Source organism: Saccopteryx leptura, chromosome 1 (assembly GCF_036850995.1).
Source record: "Saccopteryx leptura isolate mSacLep1 chromosome 1, mSacLep1_pri_phased_curated, whole genome shotgun sequence".
Taxonomy (NCBI): domain Eukaryota; kingdom Metazoa; phylum Chordata; class Mammalia; order Chiroptera; family Emballonuridae; genus Saccopteryx; species Saccopteryx leptura.
Window position 1 is genome coordinate 153,792,579 of NC_089503.1, and position 21,658 is coordinate 153,814,236.

A 21,658-nucleotide genomic window follows, 5' to 3' on the forward strand; every position below is an offset into this window, starting at 1 on the left:
TATTTATATACTACACAGAGAGGGTCCAAGCACCTTCAACTCTATTGACACATGCTCAAAATCATGAAAATATTAAACCAGATATCTGAAACCCTGATGATAACACCTGAACAAACAGCAAAGCATACTTGACTGTTCTTGAAATTACAGTATCTGCAGGCCGTGCAAGTATGTTTCAGTAAATTACAGAAAAAATTCTGTTTGGATAGCTCTGCAGGAGCCCAACAAATGTACGTTGGAATCCTAGTACTATACAACCCTACTGAGGCTGAGAAGCAACCATCCATCCAAAATGTTCTTCCAGTCACTACAAACCCTTTTGTTCTGAGGAATCTCTACCACAGCGATACAGCATAGTGATGTTAATGACGCTGAGGCTCTAGGAAGCAGATTTATCTAACACTTGGTTCCACACGTGTGATCTCGCTATAGTCCGGATTTAGGGTAGGGGTCTTCAATAACCCACTGTCTCAGCTTTCTAGGCAGCCCACAGTTAAAGAATCAAGCTGGGTCTTAGCATCCTTGGCTTGGGCACTATGGGTTCACTGAAGAAAATGGGAAAACTCCAGCATCCTTGGGAAGTCATGGCTCTGTTTCTCACAAAAGATAAACCTCTCAGCCCCGAATAAGTCAAAGAAGCAACTTCTCAGGGCACAGGATGCAGAGAAATGTGGGGAAGGGTGGGCATGTGAGAGGTTAACTGTCTCTGTTCGGTCAGTCTGAGAGAAGAAATGTACACCAGCAATCCTGGGGACATTTGCAACGTGGCTGAGAATTACACAGGTCTAAGGACATGAAATAAGAAGAGAAAATCAACTCGATTATCACAGTAAATAAATTCCTGACAAACTAGTTTGTTTATAATGATCGTGTGACTTTCAGCAAGTGGCTCACCCACATGCCGCCCTGTCATCAGGCAGGACTGCCCGCGAGTGGTCACTGTCCCCTCCATCAGCCATCGGCAGCCCCCCGCAGGTGAAGAACAGAACGGGACACCTCCTTGCGTCCCCAGCATGGTCTTGTCTTCTCCTTCTCCCCTTCCTTTTCTTAAAACAGCCAATAAGAAGGAAAAGGACAAAATTTCCTTCATGAGATCACCCAATCTCCACCTCTAGGCACCTCAAGAAATCCTTCATAAACTACAAGCTTCGCACACACCAACTGAAAAGAGATACTGTATTTTTCACTCTATAAGACACACCTGATCATAAGACACACTTAGGGTTTTAAGGAGGAAAATAAGAAAAAGATTTCTGAACCAAATGGTGTGTTAAAATATTGAGTAAAATACCATATTTTCGCTTCATATGATGCACGGGCATTTTCTTTATTTTATTTTATTTTATTTATTTATTTATTAAATTTAATGCAGTGACATTGATAAATCAGGGTACATATGTTGAGAGAAAACATCTCTAGATTATTTTGACATTTGATTGTGCTGTATACCCCTCCCCCAAAGTTAAATTGTCTTCTGTCACCTTCTATCTGGTTTTCTTGTGCTCCTCCCCTCCCCCAAACCCTCTCTCCTTCTTCACCCCATCCCCCCTCCCCCCACCCCCAACCCCTGTTGCCATCACATTCTTGTTCATGTCTCTGAGTCTCATTTTTATGTCCCTTCTATGTATGGATTCATGTAGTTCTTAGTTTTTTTTCTGATTTACTTATTTCACTCCGTATAATGTTATCAAGGTCCATCCATGTTATTGTAAATGATCCGATGTCATCATTTCTTATGGCTGAGTAGTATTCCATAGTATATATGTACCAAAGCTTTTTAATCCACTCATCCTCTGACAGACACTTGGGTTGTTTCCAGATCTTCGCTATTGGACGCATGGGCATTTTCCCCTCCACTTTTGGGGGGATAAAAGTGCGTCTTATGGAGCGAAAAATATGGTAAATATTCGTATGGGATCTGAAATAAAAATCACCATGCAAGAAGAAGATGAAGTTCAATGCCAAAAACCTTTACATCACTTTTACCTATATTTTTATAGTTTAGTATCATGTTATCATAGGCTCCCTCTAGATTTCTGAATGCTCCCCAAATTATTTTTTCATAGCAATGTATGAAAAACATACATTCATAACATATCACTTAAGTTCACCTTCTTCATTGGTCAAGTAATTGGTTACTGTGCAGAGTGTGAGAAAAGTAAGAAAACGATCCACAGGGGACAAAAAAACTTCATGGGCAATAATACTTGAGAACAGACCAGGATGATGACTACTATGGATCTGAGGAGAAGACGAGCAAGGTGAGAACCAGATCCGCAGGGATTGTAGGGAAACTGACCTGGTAGGAAAACAAGGAATCACACTGAATATTTCAAATGAAGCTTCACATTATAAGAAGATGTTGCAAATGATAATAAAGACATTAAATTAGCATCTATTACAGATGTTGAAAAAATGCCCCTTTTTAGCAAACTGCGTGGTTGAGACTCAGTATTAATGAGCCATTTTCTAAATTATTTAATAACCACCATTTCTGACTCTGGAAAATTTTTAATTGAAATCTATCTACACATCAACACTGTTACTGCAGTTTAATATAACCTTTCCAAAACTGAATTATAAAATATGAATATTAAGCAAAAGTCAATCAATAAGAAAATTACTGAAAGGTTTTTTAAAAACTATTTCAAGAATTTTTAAATATCAAGTTCTTTTTAAGTAAAAGAAAATACTTTTCAACAATTATTGGTACAAGCGTTTTGAATTTTTGGCTCTTTTTTACAAGTCAGCTGGACCTGAAAATCCAGTGGACTCCATCCACCTGTTATTCCAAAAGCAAATGTTTAATCTATTTTCCATCAGCCATCCATCACCATGGCTCAAAAATAAAAAAGCCCTGTTACGTGAAAATTATTCACTTTCACACCTACAGTAGTTACCAAAATAAATAAATAAATAAATAAATAAATAAATAAATAAATAAATCCTGCAGAGTCAAAATTATTGTAATTTGCATTTTCATTAATAAAACAACTTTTATGACTTTGCTTCCAAAGCCAAACTACTCAACAAAATGTTTCCAAACCAGCCCGCTCATTAGTTTTTATGCAAATATCACTCTGTAGATCAACTATTTCTATTCAAAATTTCTTTTAACCATGTTTAGCAAATCTTTACAAAACACTGTTTGCATTTCTAGCCAATAGAACACCGGTTTTGAAATAGAGAGGTATGCTACACCAATTTCTATGGGTAAGAACGACCATACCTTTTGGGTTCATTAAATCCTCTCCTATAATGTAGGTAGTTTATTTTTCCAGATTCTAATTCCAAGTTTTGTTAGGAGCAAGCACAAAATTACTGTCTCCTTATTACATTGTATTTCCTCTGAGAACAATAATAAGTAAAACAGCAATATTCTTATGCTTATATGGTCTTCCTTTGGGAAAATTAATAAAGATCGTAATTGCTTATCTGAACCCTCAGTGCCTGGAAGTGTTTTGAAATTCAGAGTTTTTCATATTAGGAATGAACAGAGTGCCTATTTCATATCTTACTGTAAATATATATATATCTGCAGAGATGCATGAATAATGTTCCCGTGATAGTCTCATGTCAGTTCAGATCAGTTTGCCACTATCAATAAATATGGGCCACATTAATAAAATAATTTTGTTTCAATTTTCATTTTAAATTTAGAAGTTCTTGATAATGAATCATATATAATCTATGTATTTCAACGTTTAATGTCAGAAAGTATGGCTCATGAGACCATGTTCTGTAATTAATCACATACACAAGTAATTATAAGAAATCTATGCACCCATTCCTAAGCCTTGGGTTCTATACCTTATGCTTTCCCAATGACTGTATCCAAAAGAACAACAACAAAAGAATAATTAAAATATCTGATGGGGATAATGAATACTGCCCACCAGAGTAATATTAGGATAAACATATCTTCATAATGGAAAGAACCAACAGTTATCTACAGAACCTTGGTTCAACAAGCACACCTTTTCTTCTTTAGCACACAAATAACTTGACAGTGCTACCCGACTGCCCAGATTTACATGAGCCCCACCTGCACAGCAAATGCACAATGCTGTGACTTTCCTACTGCACATTTTCAGTTGACTCAAGGGCAACAGTGACTCAAGGCTCATTCGTTTGGACAGAAGAGCAAAAGAGAAATCAACTGGAAAAAGTAAAATCAAAATGGAGAGACTTTTGTTTGGATCTCATTCTCGAAAGGCCAACCAGAGAGCCAGAGGCTTTGAAAATGGAAAAGTATAAGTAAGCAATGTCCATAATACATATGACCTTGACTTCACAGAGTGAGGAAGAAGTCAGTGATCACCCAAAGCATCGCTTTGTGTTTTTTTTTACTGATAAAGAAACAAATTCAAAGGGATGTGCTCAGTCCTATGTGGGATCTGTAGCAGGGCAAGTTTCTCTAAACAGTTCTCTCTAGACCAGTCATCTCCAAACCCTGGGCCGCGGACCAGTACCAGTCGGTGGGCCATTTGGTTCCGGTCCGCAGAGAAAGAATGAATAACTTACATCATTTCCTTTTTATTCATATTTAAGTCTGAACGATGTTTTATTTTTAAAAAAATGACCAGATTCCCTCTGTTACATCCGTCTAAGACTCACTCTTGATGCTTGTCTCGGTCACGTGATACATTTATCCATCCCACCCTAAAGGCCGGTCCGTGAAAATATTTTCTGACATTAAACCGGTCCGTGGCCCCAAAATGGTTGGGGACCACTGCTCTAGACCACTGGCTTCTCTGAGTTTGCACACTGAGCTGGTGATGACAAGAAAATTCTCAGAACTTTGTGACAAGGTCTGATCGTTCTTCCTCAAAATATTTCTAAACACAGAGTCAGCAGTAGTACCCCCTTCCCTCCCAGGTGACATCCTTGTCTTCTTCTAAGTAAGTGCCTAAGTTCATGCAATTATTTCACCAGTCATATTTCACCTTCCATCGTTATTAACAAAAGATCTTCACATTCTAAAAATACAAAGTGGTTTTCAGAGGTAGTCGCCTAAAATATAGCAAATGCCTCTGTGAGTTCTGGCACGAAACAAACATTTCATCAGCAAAAGTACTGGTTAATAATCAGCACAGGGTTTCCAGTCTGTCATGTCAACTTCTTTCAAGAAATAAAAATAGGTTTGACATTTACAAAATTACTTAAACGAGCAAAGAAAAAAATGGATAAAACTAAGACCAAACAAAATCCAGTTCAAATTCTTCTACCGTTTGTACTGGTGATTCTTCATCAGTGTTATGTTTTTTAAAAATCTATTTTACTTTTAAAAGAGGAAATATACCCAGGTGTTTGCCCTAACTGGTAACAGACAAGCAAAAACATGTCTTAATACCTCAGTGGATACATTTCCATATGAGTTCCCTTTAATAAAGCATTTAAAATATTTATTTGACTACACTTGCTTTCTCAAATGAATGCATCGAGCTTTTTTCTTTTCCCATATTATGTTCTAAAATAAATTCTGTTCAGGTAAGGGACCTTCAATATATGATAGAAAATGTTTCAAAGCCAGGCTTCCTACTCCTAACATATACATTCTTTCCTCTTAAAACAAACCAGTATCTTCCTGTGCAAAGCTACAAGGTGCTATAAAGGATACTGAAGCTGTCAACAGTACCAAGGAGCCTGAATTTATCAGTAAGAAAACGAAGGAAAACCATTTGAGTCAGCTAATCTGGAAGAAAATGATGGAAGATGAGATATTCATCCCCAACTAAAAAGAAATCACTCAAAAGGAGTTAGCTTTCTGAACTGCAACGAGAAATAAAATGTCCTCTCCTCTAATTCTCAGAGAATTACAGTCGTAAAAGTGAACCATCTCTCTCGGCCTCTCTTGTTATATATAGATCAGAAAATTAAGGCCCGGAGAGGTCTATCAATTTGCCCTTAGTTACACAGCACTTGGTCTAGAACTTGGGTCTCGTTTGGTGCAGATGCCTTCCATTAAATTTTGTCATTATCACAATTATTTGAGTATGTACAGCACACGTATTAACATTTATATGTAGCAGGACACTAGCTCTTGTCCCAACTCAGAAATCAATCAATAAACCAATCACAAGATGTATTTAACAGACAAGTGTGAAAAAAACAATGATTTTTCCTTTTGTGTCTACGCAAATGGAGACATGTCTAGTTCCACTTGGCATTGGTTTGGCAAATTGATGCTATACAGTTAACAAAGGAAAGTCCCCACCCGAAGAGGTGAGTGCTGAAAACTGTCTCGACTTAGTTCCAGTTGTCAAAACAAGGAGAGCAAAAATGTGTCTAACTTTACCTTCCTCAGCGAATGGGATTTTCACCTCAGAAGAGGAGCAATTTCCAGCCACTGCACATTTATATATACATCATTAAGACTGGGCCACAAACTTGCCACATATCTTAGTGCACTTACGAGCAAAAAAATGTTTTAATATTTGGTCAGTCTGACTAAAAATGAGCTGTTGGTCACCTTTTTCTACATCGATGAAGATCTCTGATTTGTCTCATTGCATTATTAAATACTGTTGAAAGTTAACATATAGGTATCTCCAGTGTGGAAAACATGAGAAAGCTCTAAAATACTTCACATCAAAGTTCAGTTTGAGGGATATGAAAATCGTACTTGATAAATTATGCACCATTTTAAACTTTGTTGGAGAAGCTAGCAACTCAAAAATATTTAAGTCTTTTAATATTAAAGTAGTCTAGATATTAAAATATTAGGTTTACTCTCTCTTTTGGAAGTATTTCTGTATCAGATATTCTTGGAATAAGAAAGGCAACAAATTCTGGGAGGAAAACATCTTAGTCTCATATAAGTGACCCCACACACACGCAAATAAAGAAAGAGGGAGGGAAGAAGGGAAGGAAGGGAAGGGAAGGGAAAGGAAGGGAAAAAAGAAATGAGAGGAAGAGAGAAAGAAAGAGAGAAAAGAAAGAACTAGTCTGTGCAGTTAAGAACTGAAGAAGTTGTAGGACCTTAATTTTGAAATGGTGGTTCCTATGAAAACAAAGGCCCAACATAAAAGCAGGTTGATACATAGCCAAGATGAGGCAAACTAACCATCAATTACATTGCACTTGGAATACAGGAGAGAAAAAAGAATGAGAATTACATGTCAACTCTCAAGGACAGTATGCAAACATCAAAATGACAGGTGTCTCACAACTCAAAATGTTATGATTGATAGAATCATTTTTATCATTCTTGATAAGTTGACTCATAGATAATTCAAAATGGGTCATTGTTTTAAATCCGTCTAATAGCACTCGACACCTGAGCCCACCACTTTGCTATCTACAACTGCAAATATCAATAAAACCTCTTTACTGGAGATTGTCATTTAATAGAGGACACAGATAATGGCTTAGAAATATTCATCAGAATTGAAAAGAAGAATTAAGCTTTAATTTATTTCCACCGAGAAAAATGATACAGAACTCATGAATGCTGGCAAATGTTCACATCTGCCCTGCTCCCATCCCAAGACTTTCTTTAAGTATACACCATCTTTACCCATTCTAATAACAAACGTGGCTCTGAGAGAAAAATACAAAGGGATTGTCCCATTACAATTAAAACAACTACAAAATAGCCCTGGCCGGATAGCTTGATTGGTTACAGCATCCTCCCAAAGTACAAAGGTTGCTGGTTCAATCCCTGGTCAGGGCACATACAGGAATAGATCAATGTTCCTGTTCTCTCTCTTTTGCTCCTTTCCTCTCTCTAAAATCAATAAAATAAACATTTAACAATAAAAATAATAATAATAATAAAAATACTGCAAAAAGAAAGCACAGGAGAGAGGACAGATATTAAGCCATTGAGAGAAATGACATTCACACTCAGAGTGAAAAGAATACGAAAATGCATTCAATAGTTCATTCTCACCAGTTAGTAAGAGAAGTCAACATCCAATCATGCCTGCAGTCAATGAGGTGTGAATTAAAACAACACAGGGCCCCTGAGCTCAGGATGCTTCTAGTCCATGGAAGGAAAACACAGTGAAAACACTGCCCAAATAAATGAAAATTATGGTAATGACAAATGTTCTTGAAGAAAGATGACATCATGGACTAGACATAAAGCAGGTCACTGACTTGCCAATGGGGTGGGAAGTTCCCCAGAGAAGAAAGTAGAGGCTGGCCCGAAATCTGTAGATGCGTCAAAAAAGTGAATTGGAGGACTTGAAACACACCACCGCCGTACTTCAGATCTTTCGCTCTCTAGCCCGATTGCTCCCAACCCAACCTCAGAATCCAGACGTCCCTATGGGCACACTCTAACTCTGACCGTAGGACCTGCAGCCCCCCACACAGTGGGACACGCACACCGGAACCGACCTTCACACATTCTGTTGGAAAAACCTGAAAGCAACCCGACAAGTCATGCCGATTACCTGACGTCTTCTGTTGTAATAATCCAGTCCACACACACCATTGCCAAAGTCAGATTGAGGCGGCAGACATGGTGCCCACACGGAGGAGAAGAACCAGAGGGAACAGCTGGGGCGGCTCCCCAGGAGGAAGCCGGGCCGGTGGGCGGCGTAGCCGTGGGCCCAGGACAGGGCACGTTCAAGCGGCACGGGGCACCTGGCACCCAGAGTCGGGGCTGACTCACCACGTGCCCGAATGTGCCTGCAGCTCTGTGTACCAGGGAGAGCTCAGACACTCACTACAGAGCGGAGGTGGTTGTTAAAACACAAGAGCCCTGCTGACGGGAGCTAAGGCTCGAAGGCTTACCAAAACCACCACAGAGACAAGGCCCTGTCACTCACAAAACACGACTCAGAGAGAGCCTGGGCTTGTCTCATGCCCTTAAAAGGCCCTGAGGAATCTCAGATGGTTTTGATCTTTGGCTATAAACACCATCCTTAACCACACAGCATGGGATTACCTGACACTTCAATGGCAGAGAAGTTTCTGACACACGCTTGTGGTTATTTCCACAGAAAAAAGTAATATAGGAAACAGAGGAGGTATTCTTCTAAGATGTAAATTCCCTCCCCACGCTTCGCCACAGGCTCCTGCCCTTTGGAAAGGTCAGGAGCATGGGGACAGAGGTGACCCAGGGTGACAGTCTCTCGCACTGTGTGTGACCAGCCTGTACCGTCCTTGGTGGCCCTGACCTTCTCAGAGGACACGCAGAGCCAGCAAGTGGACGTGAGACTCATGTGCAAAACAGCTCCCTCATGGGTCTTCCCGAACTGTGGGAAGGGAGCCGTCCCAGTCCTCAGTGCGCCCAAGCCAACTTTATTAAATGGGGCTTTGTTCCCAGGGGACGTCTCAATTGAGACACCCTCAGCGATATGCGACAGGCTCCACAGCGGCGAGGGATACGAACCGAGCTGGCTGCGTGAGGAAAAGCAGTCAGTCTGCCCTTGCAGATGCTGCAACCAGATCTGAGGCACTCCTGTCGGTAAGAACATTCTTTAGAAGATGGGAAAAGAAATAAGGCTCTGGAAGGTCATGAATGAAACAGTTCGCACATCCTTCACCCATTCGGTAGATCTGTACTCAACACCTTCGACATACCAAGCACTTCATTGTGTCACGTAACAAAACACCCTAAATTATTACTGCACAGTTGAGGAAACAAAAGACTCCCAAGTTTTCCGATCCACTGCCAACATCGAGGGAAAAAAGCAGAGCTTCCAACCCAGATCTGTCTGACACACTGCTCAGTAAGAGAATTTGTAGAGATAAAGAAGTCGGGAAGCAGTATGGCAGAGCTGTGGAGAAGCCACGTACAAAGCGATCAAACTGTCGGTTTCTAAAAAGAGACATTAAGACGATGGAGAGATCACCAAGGGAGGAGGCTGAGCCATAAACAGCCCTGGCTCTGAGGGAGGCTGCTATATTCAGGATTTGGAGGAAATCTCGCATATACACACACAGAGCTAGAAAAACTATCTAAGCAGCACTGCGTACAAACTGATCAAGGCCAACATCAGCAGCGTCACTTTGAAATACAAACACCAACAGAAAAGAGCAAACTGACTCTATTTTAGAAACCCTGGCTTATAAAACCTAACAGATATCCTGCTGTTGCAACTTAGCTGCACTGTAAAGGCTTGTTTTAGCCCCGTGTTGTGCAAACAACTGAAAATGTCTGCCATGGGAAAAAGAAAAAAAAAAACAATTAGCAAATTGATAAATCACCCTTTAATTTATGTTATTTTAGCTCATTAATCCTGCTTTAGTTAACAGCCATTATTAGCAGTTAAACACACAAAATCATATTTGAATTTCACAGACACGCTTCGATTGAACATGGGTTCGTATTAGGAAGCCACGGTTAGCCAATACAGATGACAGTGATGAACCAAATAGTTTTATTTGCACCTCTGTGTAAGTATCTTGTTACAGTGTCAATGGGTAATGAGTTCACTAAATGGTTTTCCTTATTCTGGATTTTAGTCAGCATTCACTTCTAACTGATCAAGCATTGTGTAAAATGGTTTATGAAAAACCACCAAAGTCATTTAACAGGTATTGACCTCTCCCACCAAAAACGTTCAGACATTCTAACTACAATTATAATAAAAATTAAATAAAAGCATGCCCTATACAGCCAAACTTTTAATATGTATTGCTTTTACCAAAAACTTTTAAAGACAGTCACTAATTGCTATATTTTCCCTTAATACAACAATAAATTGTTTAGACAGATGGGTAGCAGAGGAAAGAATTATCGAACATTTCATCATGGGCGGTCACCTCTGATGGACACATGTGTAATTCTCATTCATCCACACGTCAATTTGTCACTATCAACTCAGAGAGCAGCAGATTCATTTCTGAACTGATGAACTTTCGTTCCCAGTCAAGATTAAGGGAAAACCGAAGTGACTCTTCCTTTGCTGTGCCGGAATAGGCACCACATCACATAAAAAGGAAACCCAGTGACACACTTGATTAGCTATGTAATTTGTTTTCAATCTACTGAAAAGTTAGCGATTTTCACCCTTACAAAGGCAGGGTAAAGTGAAGAATCAATTTCCACACATACAATATAATTTCACCGGGCTATGTATCTGCTGGTTCATTCCAGCAAGCAGAAACGAGAGACACTGCATGTGACCAGGCGCTCACGTCACGTTCTCAGGAATGTCTACCTTTGTTCTAGAAGAGTCTTTACCGGCTCGTCACTGAACAGAGGTATGCTGACCCCAAGAGAACACTTTCTTCTGAAGAATTCCAAACCCTCTGCTTAAAATATAAAAGGGAAACTAAGTATCTTATACAGTTACACTTTAGAAAATATTTCAATGGTTTCTGAGGTTTAAAACTTTGAGAAGAAACTAAGAGTCTCCCTCACTTCTTGAAAGAAGACTGTTCAACATCTAGTAAGGAACAGAAATAAACTTGTTTAGGGATATCTCACTAATGCATATTTTTTTCTTATGTTTCCTTTATTTTTCTAATTCATTTCCTCTCTGGTTATTTTCCTTCTTCAAAACCTTTGTCTTACCTCTCGTTATAAGATTACTACCACCAAGGGTCAAGGCACTACCTGACCCGGGTGAATCATAAATTCAGTGGAGCACATTATCACAGGGCTTTAAAAGGCTTCCCAACTTTTCATACTGTAAGTGTGAATGAATACGAAAGCAGAGAAAGGTTAAGAACTTTTTATTTGAAATCATGTAGTAAGAAAACGACAGAATGAGCACAAGAATCTAGTATTCATGCAAACCCAAACCACCTAAACGAAATTAAATATCAGCCTGCCAAGAACAAACAACCACTTCTTTCAGAAAGGCCCCTGACTTCTGATATCCACTTAATCATATTAATACGATAATCATCATCATCATTATCATCACCAGCGTCTTGAGAAGGCAATTATTTGATCTGGAAAGCGAGAATAATCTACTCCTTGTAGAGAAATCCCTGAATTAAAAATACTTGGACGAGAGTATAAGGAGAAATTTAATAGCATTCCACTGCTTCCTGAAACAGGAAACACAGGACTTCACCTCAGGGCTCTGAAGTAAATTTTTAAAATAAATCTAACTGACTAAAATAACCACCTGAGAAACAAATGATCAGTTTTTCTTTAAAATTTATTATCCATTAAATGCATCTGAAAGTTGATTCTCAAGGGAAAGGAATTTTTAGCTTATTACCAAAATCTGCATGTAAAGGAATATGGCTATTACCATATTTAAAAATACACTTGAACATTCGCCAAGTGAAAACGCTGAACAAGAATTAGTAACTTATCTCTAATCAGTCAAATATTTCAAATGGCTCCTGACCATTGTTGACAGCTGCCAAGCTGCATGCCAGTCACCCCAGTAAGCCGGCAATAAAACAAAGCAAACACCAATCATCTCTGCAGAAAAAGCCACGATTTAGCGTGAACTGCAAGGCCTTCTTCATGCTGGACTGTCCCAGTCACTCCTAGTGAGTACACAGCTCACACCACTGTGCGCAGTCAGGGACGATCTGGAACCACAGGAGAGGGAACCTCTATTTCAGGCGCACAGAACATCCAGGCTTGAAAGCTCTGGTCCATGATCTATGTCACAACGTCCTGTGTGCACCAGATTGCAGTCCCTCCAGAGAACACAGCTGGACTCCACAGTCCAAAACAGCTCTGAAGCATATAAGACACTCCCATGTACAAGATGCACCTTAATTTGGGGGCCTGAAATTTGTAAAAAAAAAAAAAAGTATTACATAAAAAATTCATACAACTCTTCATCACCGTCAAAACTCCCATCCATTATGTCCTCAACTGTGTCTGATGACGAATCACTGTCTTCCACAACGAGCACAAAAGCAAATGTGAAAAAGCAGGACATGCAAGTAAAAAAAACCCTACAACCACTGTATAAGACGCACCCAGATTTTAGACCCCAAATTTTTCAAAAAAGGGTGTCTTATACATGAGTGAATATGTTACATTTTAAGTTCCAATTCCTACATGAGATTTCAGTGGCTTTAACACAAAGGGGGCTGACTTCTCATCAGTATCACAATATACAGAGAGAAGAGGGAGATTCTGCTCCACACGGTCACGGTCACTGCTAAGGCCTTGTCCTCTGAATTCAACCACGCAGGCAGGAAGCTGTGTGGTGGGCAAAGCCGTGAAGTGGCACGTGTGACTCCCACCCCCTAGTACTCGAGAGCACGTTCAGACCCAAATGGAAGGGAGACTGGGAGTAGAGTCCCGCTGTGTGCCCAGGAAGAAAGGGTCTGGTGAGCACCCTAAGGTCTGCCCCACCACGCCCTGTAACATGATTAATACATCTGGCTAACAGTAACATGGATTTACTCTGAAAACTCTTCTGCTAACTATGGAACTTCAGTTTTCAGTGGCAGCGCCTTTGTCAGAAATTCATGGCCAAGATAAATGAATATAGGCAATTTTAAAACAGATCTTAGTAAGCCCCAAAACTTTCTCTCTCATACACACACACACACACACACACACACACACACACACACACACACACACACACACACTGTTCAATCCAGCTGTCCCTCATCCTTCAAATATTGCACCGAGACAGTCACTCCAAAAACTGGAACATATTTGAATTGGATACCATCAAACGGAAACAGCCTGGGTATGAAAAATAAAATCTGATTCATCCTCTTAGTCATGTTCCTTAACACTGTCACAAAGCTATAAAATGTTTACAGCAGGATGGGACACACAGAAAACACAAAATGCACGGAAAACATTATTATAAGAACTGCCTGAGAAAAGAGAAAAAAATCAGAATACAGCTTTAGAAAGTTTTTAAAAAACCATGACATGTTGTATAGAAAGACGACTTCTTACCCATCCATAAGAACTTGTTTTTTTACTAAGGAAAATTTTTTCTATGCATTTACACACACTTTATTGCTAAATAAGACACTGTTGCGTTAAATATATATATATGTATATATATGTGTGTGTGTGTATATATATATGTATATATATATATCTCTCCCCCCAAAACCAGGCTCAGCCACTGAATATCATCAATCTCGTTCCCCTATTAGTAGAGACTCTCAGCCTCCCTCCACTCGTGCGAACTGATCAAACACAGACCAGGGCAAGCAGGGACAGCAGGTGCTTTAAGAAGTCGTGGCTATCTGACTGCTGGAATTCAGAGGACATGCGAGAGGGACTCAATGCACTGAACATTCTCTCACAACGTCACTGCTGTGTTTCAAGACAAATGACTAAATGCATGAACATGAGCTACAACTGGTGTAATGCTTCTTCGAGGGCTGACCAATGTTCATATTCCAATAAATCACCTATCAGGGTGTGACCACGTTACAAAAGCTAGTAATACTACCTCTAAAAAATTTTTTAAACAAAACAAAATGTGAGTCTCCTGCACCCACTGGTGTTTCACTGGTGTGTTTTCTGTATCCAGGGCCCCCACTGCTAACAAGACTGGACTGAGAGATGGCTTCCCCTGCAGAGCAGGGAGGCGGCTCCCGGGCGTTCCTTACACACAGGGACACTGAAGGATCGCAGGCTTTTGTCCCGCCCCAGTCTTTCATGCAGGACTCCTGCGGAAGGTGGACCACCGATTCTTCTACCTCATGTGAATCACTTTAATTAGATCATCAGCTTGCCCTTCTCTCCACCAGTAGCAGGAGACACAGGAGAAGAGGCACCAGAGCAAGGGAAAAGGGCTGCCACGCGGCTGCGCCAGCTGGGCAAGGGTTGGTGCCGCCGCACAAGGACCCCAGAGATGGGACCCAGCCCGTCTGCTCAGGGAGACAGCTGGGCAGCTTGGCCAGGAGGAAGGAATGTCACCTTCTCACTCCCGAAGACCCCCAGTGAGAGGAAGGGAGAGAGAGGACAGAGGAACGCAAGAGGATGGTGGGTGGTATCCTGGGACTGACGACATGGCAAATGCTGCTCCTTGAACCTAATATTGACTCACGCCTTTTTCTATAGAAATCCGATGTTGAGTTTGAAACACTGTTGCCCTGAATCAAGGCTACTTCATAGCCTTGCCTGCACCCAGGAGTTATGATCTGATCATGTTCTGGTCAATACGGTACACACAGAAACATCCTGCAGTGGCCCTTGGGACCACCCTTTAAGCTGAGGCAGGTGGCCATGTCCCCTTGATGTCTTCTTCTTCCTATCCTTCTTCCTGATGTTGGGAACAGAGACAGCACCCTGGCCCCTCAGCAAAGGGTGAGTTGCAAGAGCCTGTGTCCCTGCACAGAGTAACCAGACTCACCCTGAAAAGTGAATGCAAGAAGGAAAAACGCCTTCAAGCCAATGTGATTATGGGCTCTTTGTGAATGCAGCTGATTGGTTCTGCGAAGAGCCGAGAACACAAAACAGAGGATAAGAGGACCCGAAACACAACTTGCCTGGACCCGTGGTCTGTATTCTCCACCCCCTGCTAACTGCCGCCCTGATGAGACCTTGACAGTGAAACAGGACATGTCCCTTGTAAATGTAAGCAATGCAAAGGACACCTTAGGAGCAGTAACAGGAAGATTTCCTAAACATGTTTCTCTTGAAAAGGTTCTCCATTAATGATTATACTCCTGTTGATGAAATTCATAACAAGAATAAAAATATGTCAACGACTCAAAAAATTTCGCCTGAGGATTTTATGATTTATAACAGTTACACCTGACAAGACACTACAGGTTGTCTCTTAAATGTTCCACCACTTGCATAAAACTGATCTAGAGTAGAATTTGATTTCCCATGACGAAAATCATTCCTGAAGGTGTACTGCATGGTTTGTTTCCAAGGCATAGTCTTTCTCTGAGGATGCAAAGAGATTTTTTTATAAATATATTTTCGCTTTTTATCTTGTAAACGACTTAATTTCTGAGAGGGACGAAGGACACATATTTTAATAATTATTCTTAAAACCCACAATAAAGGATTAAAATATTAATAATATTCTTGTCTAAATCCTGTTGGAACACATCCGAACACTAAATAATATATATATTCTCTATGGTTTATATGCATTTCCTATTTATTTCATTATAAATTTATAATTTTGTAAGAAGACATTATGCAACATTCCTTCTTTGAGAGAAAAAGTTATCAAAATCAATTTTTTCTGGGCATCACTGTCAAAATTTGGTATGCAAAGATATCAAAATTCTTATACGGTTCAATTCCTAGGTTTTAAAATAAATTTCAATTGGTCGTAAGTATGCAAAACTAATACTTTTTTGCTGATGCTTTGAGTTGAAATACATCTGGTTATAAAAGTTTCACAAATCTGTTTTTCACAACTTCTTTTCCATAGGACCAACGCCTATGCAAAAACAGAAAAGCAGAGTCTCTGTCTTCGAAAAACAAATTCAATCTATGGTTGGGTCATTCTCAGGGGATTTGTAACAATCTATTGAAAACTTTTACAATTAATTTGTAATTACCACACTTACAAAGAAACTTCTGGGTAAGAGAATCTTTTAAAAACATAGTTCAGTGTTGCGTTTCAGCCGAAAGTTCATTTACTTAAATCACCTATGACACATTTGCAATATTTTTTAAAACTTAAGAAAATGCCATTATTAATATGGCCTCAATTATACATATACTCTGAGAAATATGGATTATACACTTAATGTAGAACTGAAGCAATAAGATTACTGGCACAGCCAAAAACGACTTTCTTTTTACATTAAAATTATAATTGTTTGCCCTGGCCGGTTGGCTCAGTGGTAGAGCATCAGCCTGGCGTGCAGGAGTCCCGGGTTCAATTCCCAGCCAGGGCACACAGGAGAAGCGCCCATCTGCTTCTCCACCCCTCCCCCTCTCCTTCCTCTCTGTCTCTCTCTTCCCCTCCCACAGTCGAGGCTCCATTGGAGCAAAGTTGGCCCGGGCACTGAGGATGGCTCTATGGCCTCTGCCTCAGGCGCTAGAATGGCTCTGGTCACAACAGAGCAATGCCCCAGATGGGCAGAGCATCGCCCCCTGGTGGGCATGCTGGGTGAATCCCAGTCGGGCGCATGCGAGAGTCTGACTGCCTCCTCGTTTCCAACTTCAGAAAAATACAAAAAACAAACAAAATTATAATTGTTTTATGACTATGGTAATAACTGAAAATATTTTGGAAAAGACTATTAATGGTGTTGATTGTAACACTGTGTTGCATTTTTCTCTTTTTCAATGTGAAGTACTCTGATTGGGAGTTTTAAGTTCTATTTTTCCACTTTCTTTGTTTTTCTTTTTTTTTTAGTGAGAGAAAGGGAGGGAGAGACAGACTCCCACTTGGCCCCAAACCAATATCCACCCAGCAAGCCCACCAGGGGGCAATGCTCTGCCCATCTGGGGCGTTGCTCCAATGCTCAGCAACCAACCTCTTCTTAGTGTCTGAAGCAGAAGCCATGGAGCCATTCTCAGTGCCAGGGCCAACTTCCTCCAATGGAGCCTTGGCTACGGGAGGGGAAGAGAGAGACAGAGAGGAAGGAGAGGGGGAGGGGTGGAGAAGCAGATGGTTGTTTCTCCTGTGTGCCCTGACTGGGAATCAAACCTGGGACATCTACATGTTGGGCCGACACTGTACCACTGAGCCAACCAGCCAGGGCCTCCACTATTTTCAAGTAGACTCCAGCATATGAACTTGACTGGCTGACACCCCACCACCATCAACACTGACTTAACCACAGAACTGACACGAGCTCTATCAGAGCTGCTTTGCTGTGTGTTCTGATCATGAGCTTCAGATGCTCTCAGCAGAGTGTGGCTACAAACCACGCTCGCGCAGTCTGGACATGGTGCTGTTGATGGATTCCAGGACGTCTTCCAGTTTCACATCCCGCCGATCTGTGCCAGCACTGCCGTGCTTCCAGCCCTCCTGCTCTTGCTCCTTTTTCCCACATTATCCAGGATTCATTCAAAGAAAATCGCCTTCTCAGACACAGTGCTGAATTGTTATTATCAAAGCAGAACTCGTGGTCCCCAACGTCAAGTCTCCACTGTGTGATGCCATCTGATTTTCTTTGTTCAAAAACCAAGGTTCTTCTTTCTGGAGAAGCAAGATGGACATTGGTATCGAATCCTGCTCCATCCAAAACGTGGTGCTGCATCGCCCGCGAGGCCTTCGGGGCCAGAGGCTGGTAGAAGCACTCCTTCTGGATGGGGAGGGGTCACTGTGAAGCCGGACACCCTCCCCCCAGCAGCACTGGGGGCAGAGCCACCAGGGGAGCACCAGGAGGGGCAGCCAGATCTCCTCGTCCATCTCTGCAGGAACCATCTCAGGCTGGAAAAGGCATGGGAGGTGACATTTCTTGGCAGCTGGGCTCAGTTTTTCCTCCCTGGACTCCTCATGGTGGGCAGGGAAATGTGGAGCTTGGGGGACCCCAGGAGGCAGGGAAAACTCCCACCACACAGGGAGATACACCGGCCCCCAGAGACTGCTCTCAATGTCTTAACAACATGATACATGAAATGAGCCTGTTTGCCATTAAGTTCTCTTTACCTCCTGAGTCATTCTCATTGGCACCCAAATATTCTCTAGTACATTTGTCTGAGCTACCACCCTAGTTCTCCATTCCACTTTATAGGACCATTTCTTGAAAGAGTTGGCCATGCTTGCCATTTCCATTGTAGCTCCCATGTTCCCTTTAACCCAATCACATTGGGTTTTCGATCAACCACCTCCATGATCACCAATCTGGTCACTTCTTGCTCCTTTTCACACTGAACTCCTAGCAGCACTGGGCAGCTAACCACATTCTCTCTCTAGCAGCCCTTTCTTCCCTCGACTTCCGAGACATCACCCACTGTCTTAGCCTCTACATCTACGGTCCCAACATGCACGCTTTCAATTGCTCAATCCATCTTTTCGCTTGACCTTGAAATTACGGAATGCTCCACCCTCAGCCCCATGACACCTTCTCTTCTCTAACCTGCACAGATGTTCCATCATCTATTCCTGGACTTTAAATGTCACCTCTGTTTCCATGAACTCCAAATCCATCCTTTCTCCCTGACCCCATACTTGAACGTTAGAGCAGAAATCTAACCTCCTGTTTGACCTAGATGCTAATTCCCTATCTTACCCCTAAACCTGCTGTTTACCAGAATTCTCTCTCTTTACTGTCTAAATACTTGCTTGGTGCTCAGGCCAACATCTATGGAATCATGATTAGTTCCTTTCCTCCTCTCAGGAGGCCACACATCTGCCTATGCGTTATAATTTAAACACCAGGGTGTTGTTTTTTAATACTCCTTTGATTAATGTTTACCTGCTCCCTTGTTAATATTGTCTGTGATGTGGTGGGTCTGAATAATTGTCTAAAAATGCACATTTTAAAATTCTAGTTAGTCAGCTTGCCTTTCCTTATTAAATAATCAAGTTTGGTCATCTTTGTGTGCAGTATTTCCTTCCCATGAAAGTTCTTTAAGAACCTCAGGGCCTTGACACATCCACACGCATCCAAAGAGATGTAATGTCCTTCCTTCTCCCAACAGGAAAGCATGAGTGAATTCTCAGATATTTCATAAGAAAGAAGTGCATTCATAGAAATTTGTCCAGAAACATGAAATTTCGCCATTGTGAACATTTTGGCAGGCAGCATAGGAACATTTTCGCCTCCCACTCACTGTGTTACCACTGAGATTGTATGGAAAGATGACAAGAACACAGACCCTGTGGGTGCTTTCATAAAGGTGACGTGAGCTGTCTCCACTGTGGTCACCATGCTGAACGGACACTACCATCTGCAGTCTTCTCAGATCAAGCGGGAGCCGGCACTGCCATGTGCTGGAAAGTCACCTGCTGCTTGGGATTGAGCGTGGCTGCTTGACCAACCATTTCTGTTTCTAGATTAACTTTTACTAATGGGAGCTAAGGAAGGGGAGGAAAAACATAAACTCGCAAGGAGAGAAAGAATGGAGGACCCAGCCATGAAAAGGAGATTTTGACACTTTCGGAAAAAGAGAAGGAGCTAGGAAAATGGTACGTGATGTAACAGAGGAATGTGTCGGCAGGAGAGGGAGAGAATCAGCCACCTGAATTCCCGGTCGACGGCTCAGGACCTGTAGGCCCTGGAAGCCAGTGGGAGGTGACAGCCAGGGTCCACTGCAGGGGACAGCACAGAAGTATAGCCCAGGGTACCTCCTGGTGACAACTTCCACCCTAAGGCCCACCAGTCCACAGGCCCTGCTCACCCCCCCTCAGCAATTCCCGCAACTCTGTCATGAACGTCACCTCCCAGAGCTCCGCTGCATTTGTGAGAGAGGAATCATACCTACCTGTTGTTGCCCACAGCCACGCTAACAAACCACTGCAACCTCGGTGCCTCAAGTTTATTGTCCTACAATTCCAGAGGTCAGTATCCAAAAACGGGTCAGACCAGGCCACCATCCAGCTGCCAGCCAGTCTGACTTCCCTGCAGAGGCTCAGGGGAACAGCCTGTCTCCTCCTAGCCCCACTCCTGAGGGCGCCCACATGCCGGGGGCTGCCCACATGCCTTGGCTCCTGGCCCCTTCCTCTCCCTTTACAGCCAGTGGCGCGGCATCCTCAGGTCTGCAGCTCAGACCCTCTGCTGCCTCGATCACATCTCGTGACTGCCCTGCCTCTTCTAAGATCCCTGTCATTGCAGTGGGCTCACCACGGAAATCCAGGATAGCCTCCCCACCCAGAGACTCACTACACACACCACTGAATTCCTCTCTGTCATGTAAGGGAGCATATCTGGTGATTCTAGGATTAGGGTGGGGGATTCTGGGATTAGGGTATGGACACCTCTACCACATGACCTCGTCAGATTACGAAAAGCCCAGATGCGATTATCCCAATAAAAAAAATAACAACAACTACTACTCATGTTTTGACCTCACAACAGCCCAATGACACACAGGCCACTGTCAGTACCCTTGTACAGATGGGCAATGTACCGCACAATTCCTATTCCTCGAGTCACACAGCAAGTATCTGACAGAAGGGAGTTAAAAATTCCATCCTCACTCTCTCAACCCCCCCCCCCCAGAAAACACTAAATAAATGCTGTCATCTCCGCCCTGAGCTCTTACACACCTCATGCCTTGAACATAACTGTGATACAGAGTAAGAGCCCAGTGTCCTCATGAGAACTTTTCCAAAAACACTTTATGTGCCTCTCTCTTCCCTATTATAAATATTCCTTCCACCAAAGTACCTTTTCTTTCTCTTCTCCACCAGATTTGTATTTGGATCCCGTCTTTGGGCTCCCAAAGCTCCAAGTACTCACCTGCACTGTGGCTTCCAGCGTTAGAGTACACACTGCCTCTTTCTCTGTCCCCTGACCCGTCAATGTCTTGAGGACAGGGACTCCTGTCCTTGGGGTGGCCTGTCAAACCTGGCCATCAAGAGCTCACTGAATAAGCAAGTGAAGAAATAATACACTACCATAATTTTAAAACCTAGCTGATTGTCTCATCAAGAATATTTAATAACTGTGACCATTCTGCATGTTTTTATAATTATACGATATCTCCCTCTATTAACAGAAAACCAATACGAAGTTGAACAGATTCTAAAATGTCCCTGTTTATTTTGTGTCTGCAATCAACAGCAAAGTCACCAACGCGTGTTTTGTAGGTCCTTCGCAAATCAGTGTATCTTCACTGTGCAGGAGCAGAGACCCTTTCCGTAAGTTTGGTTTTGTTTTATCAGTTTTTTTTTAATACAATGACAATATCTGTCTCTAAAGTATAACT

The 21,658-nt window shown here is 41.9% G+C and overlaps 1 protein-coding gene and 1 pseudogene across 4 annotated transcripts in view; both read right to left on the reverse strand.

Annotated features, from left to right (window-relative positions):
- Nucleotides 1-21,658, reverse strand: part of PARP8 (poly(ADP-ribose) polymerase family member 8) — a 168,861-nt gene that overhangs the window by 102,562 nt on the left and 44,641 nt on the right. Inside the window, exon 1 of one of the 4 annotated variants that reach the window (XM_066377916.1) lies at nt 7,895-7,961. The exons of the other annotated variants lie outside the window; for them this stretch is intronic. Coding sequence (XP_066234013.1) covers nt 7,895-7,917 — 23 coding nt within the window. The 5' untranslated portion in view covers nt 7,918-7,961. Of the gene's footprint in view, nt 1-7,894; nt 7,962-21,658 lie in introns of those variants that run through there. 4 annotated transcript variants of the gene reach the window in all.
- LOC136389733 (transmembrane emp24 domain-containing protein 5 pseudogene) lies at nt 8,349-18,194 on the reverse strand (annotated as a pseudogene).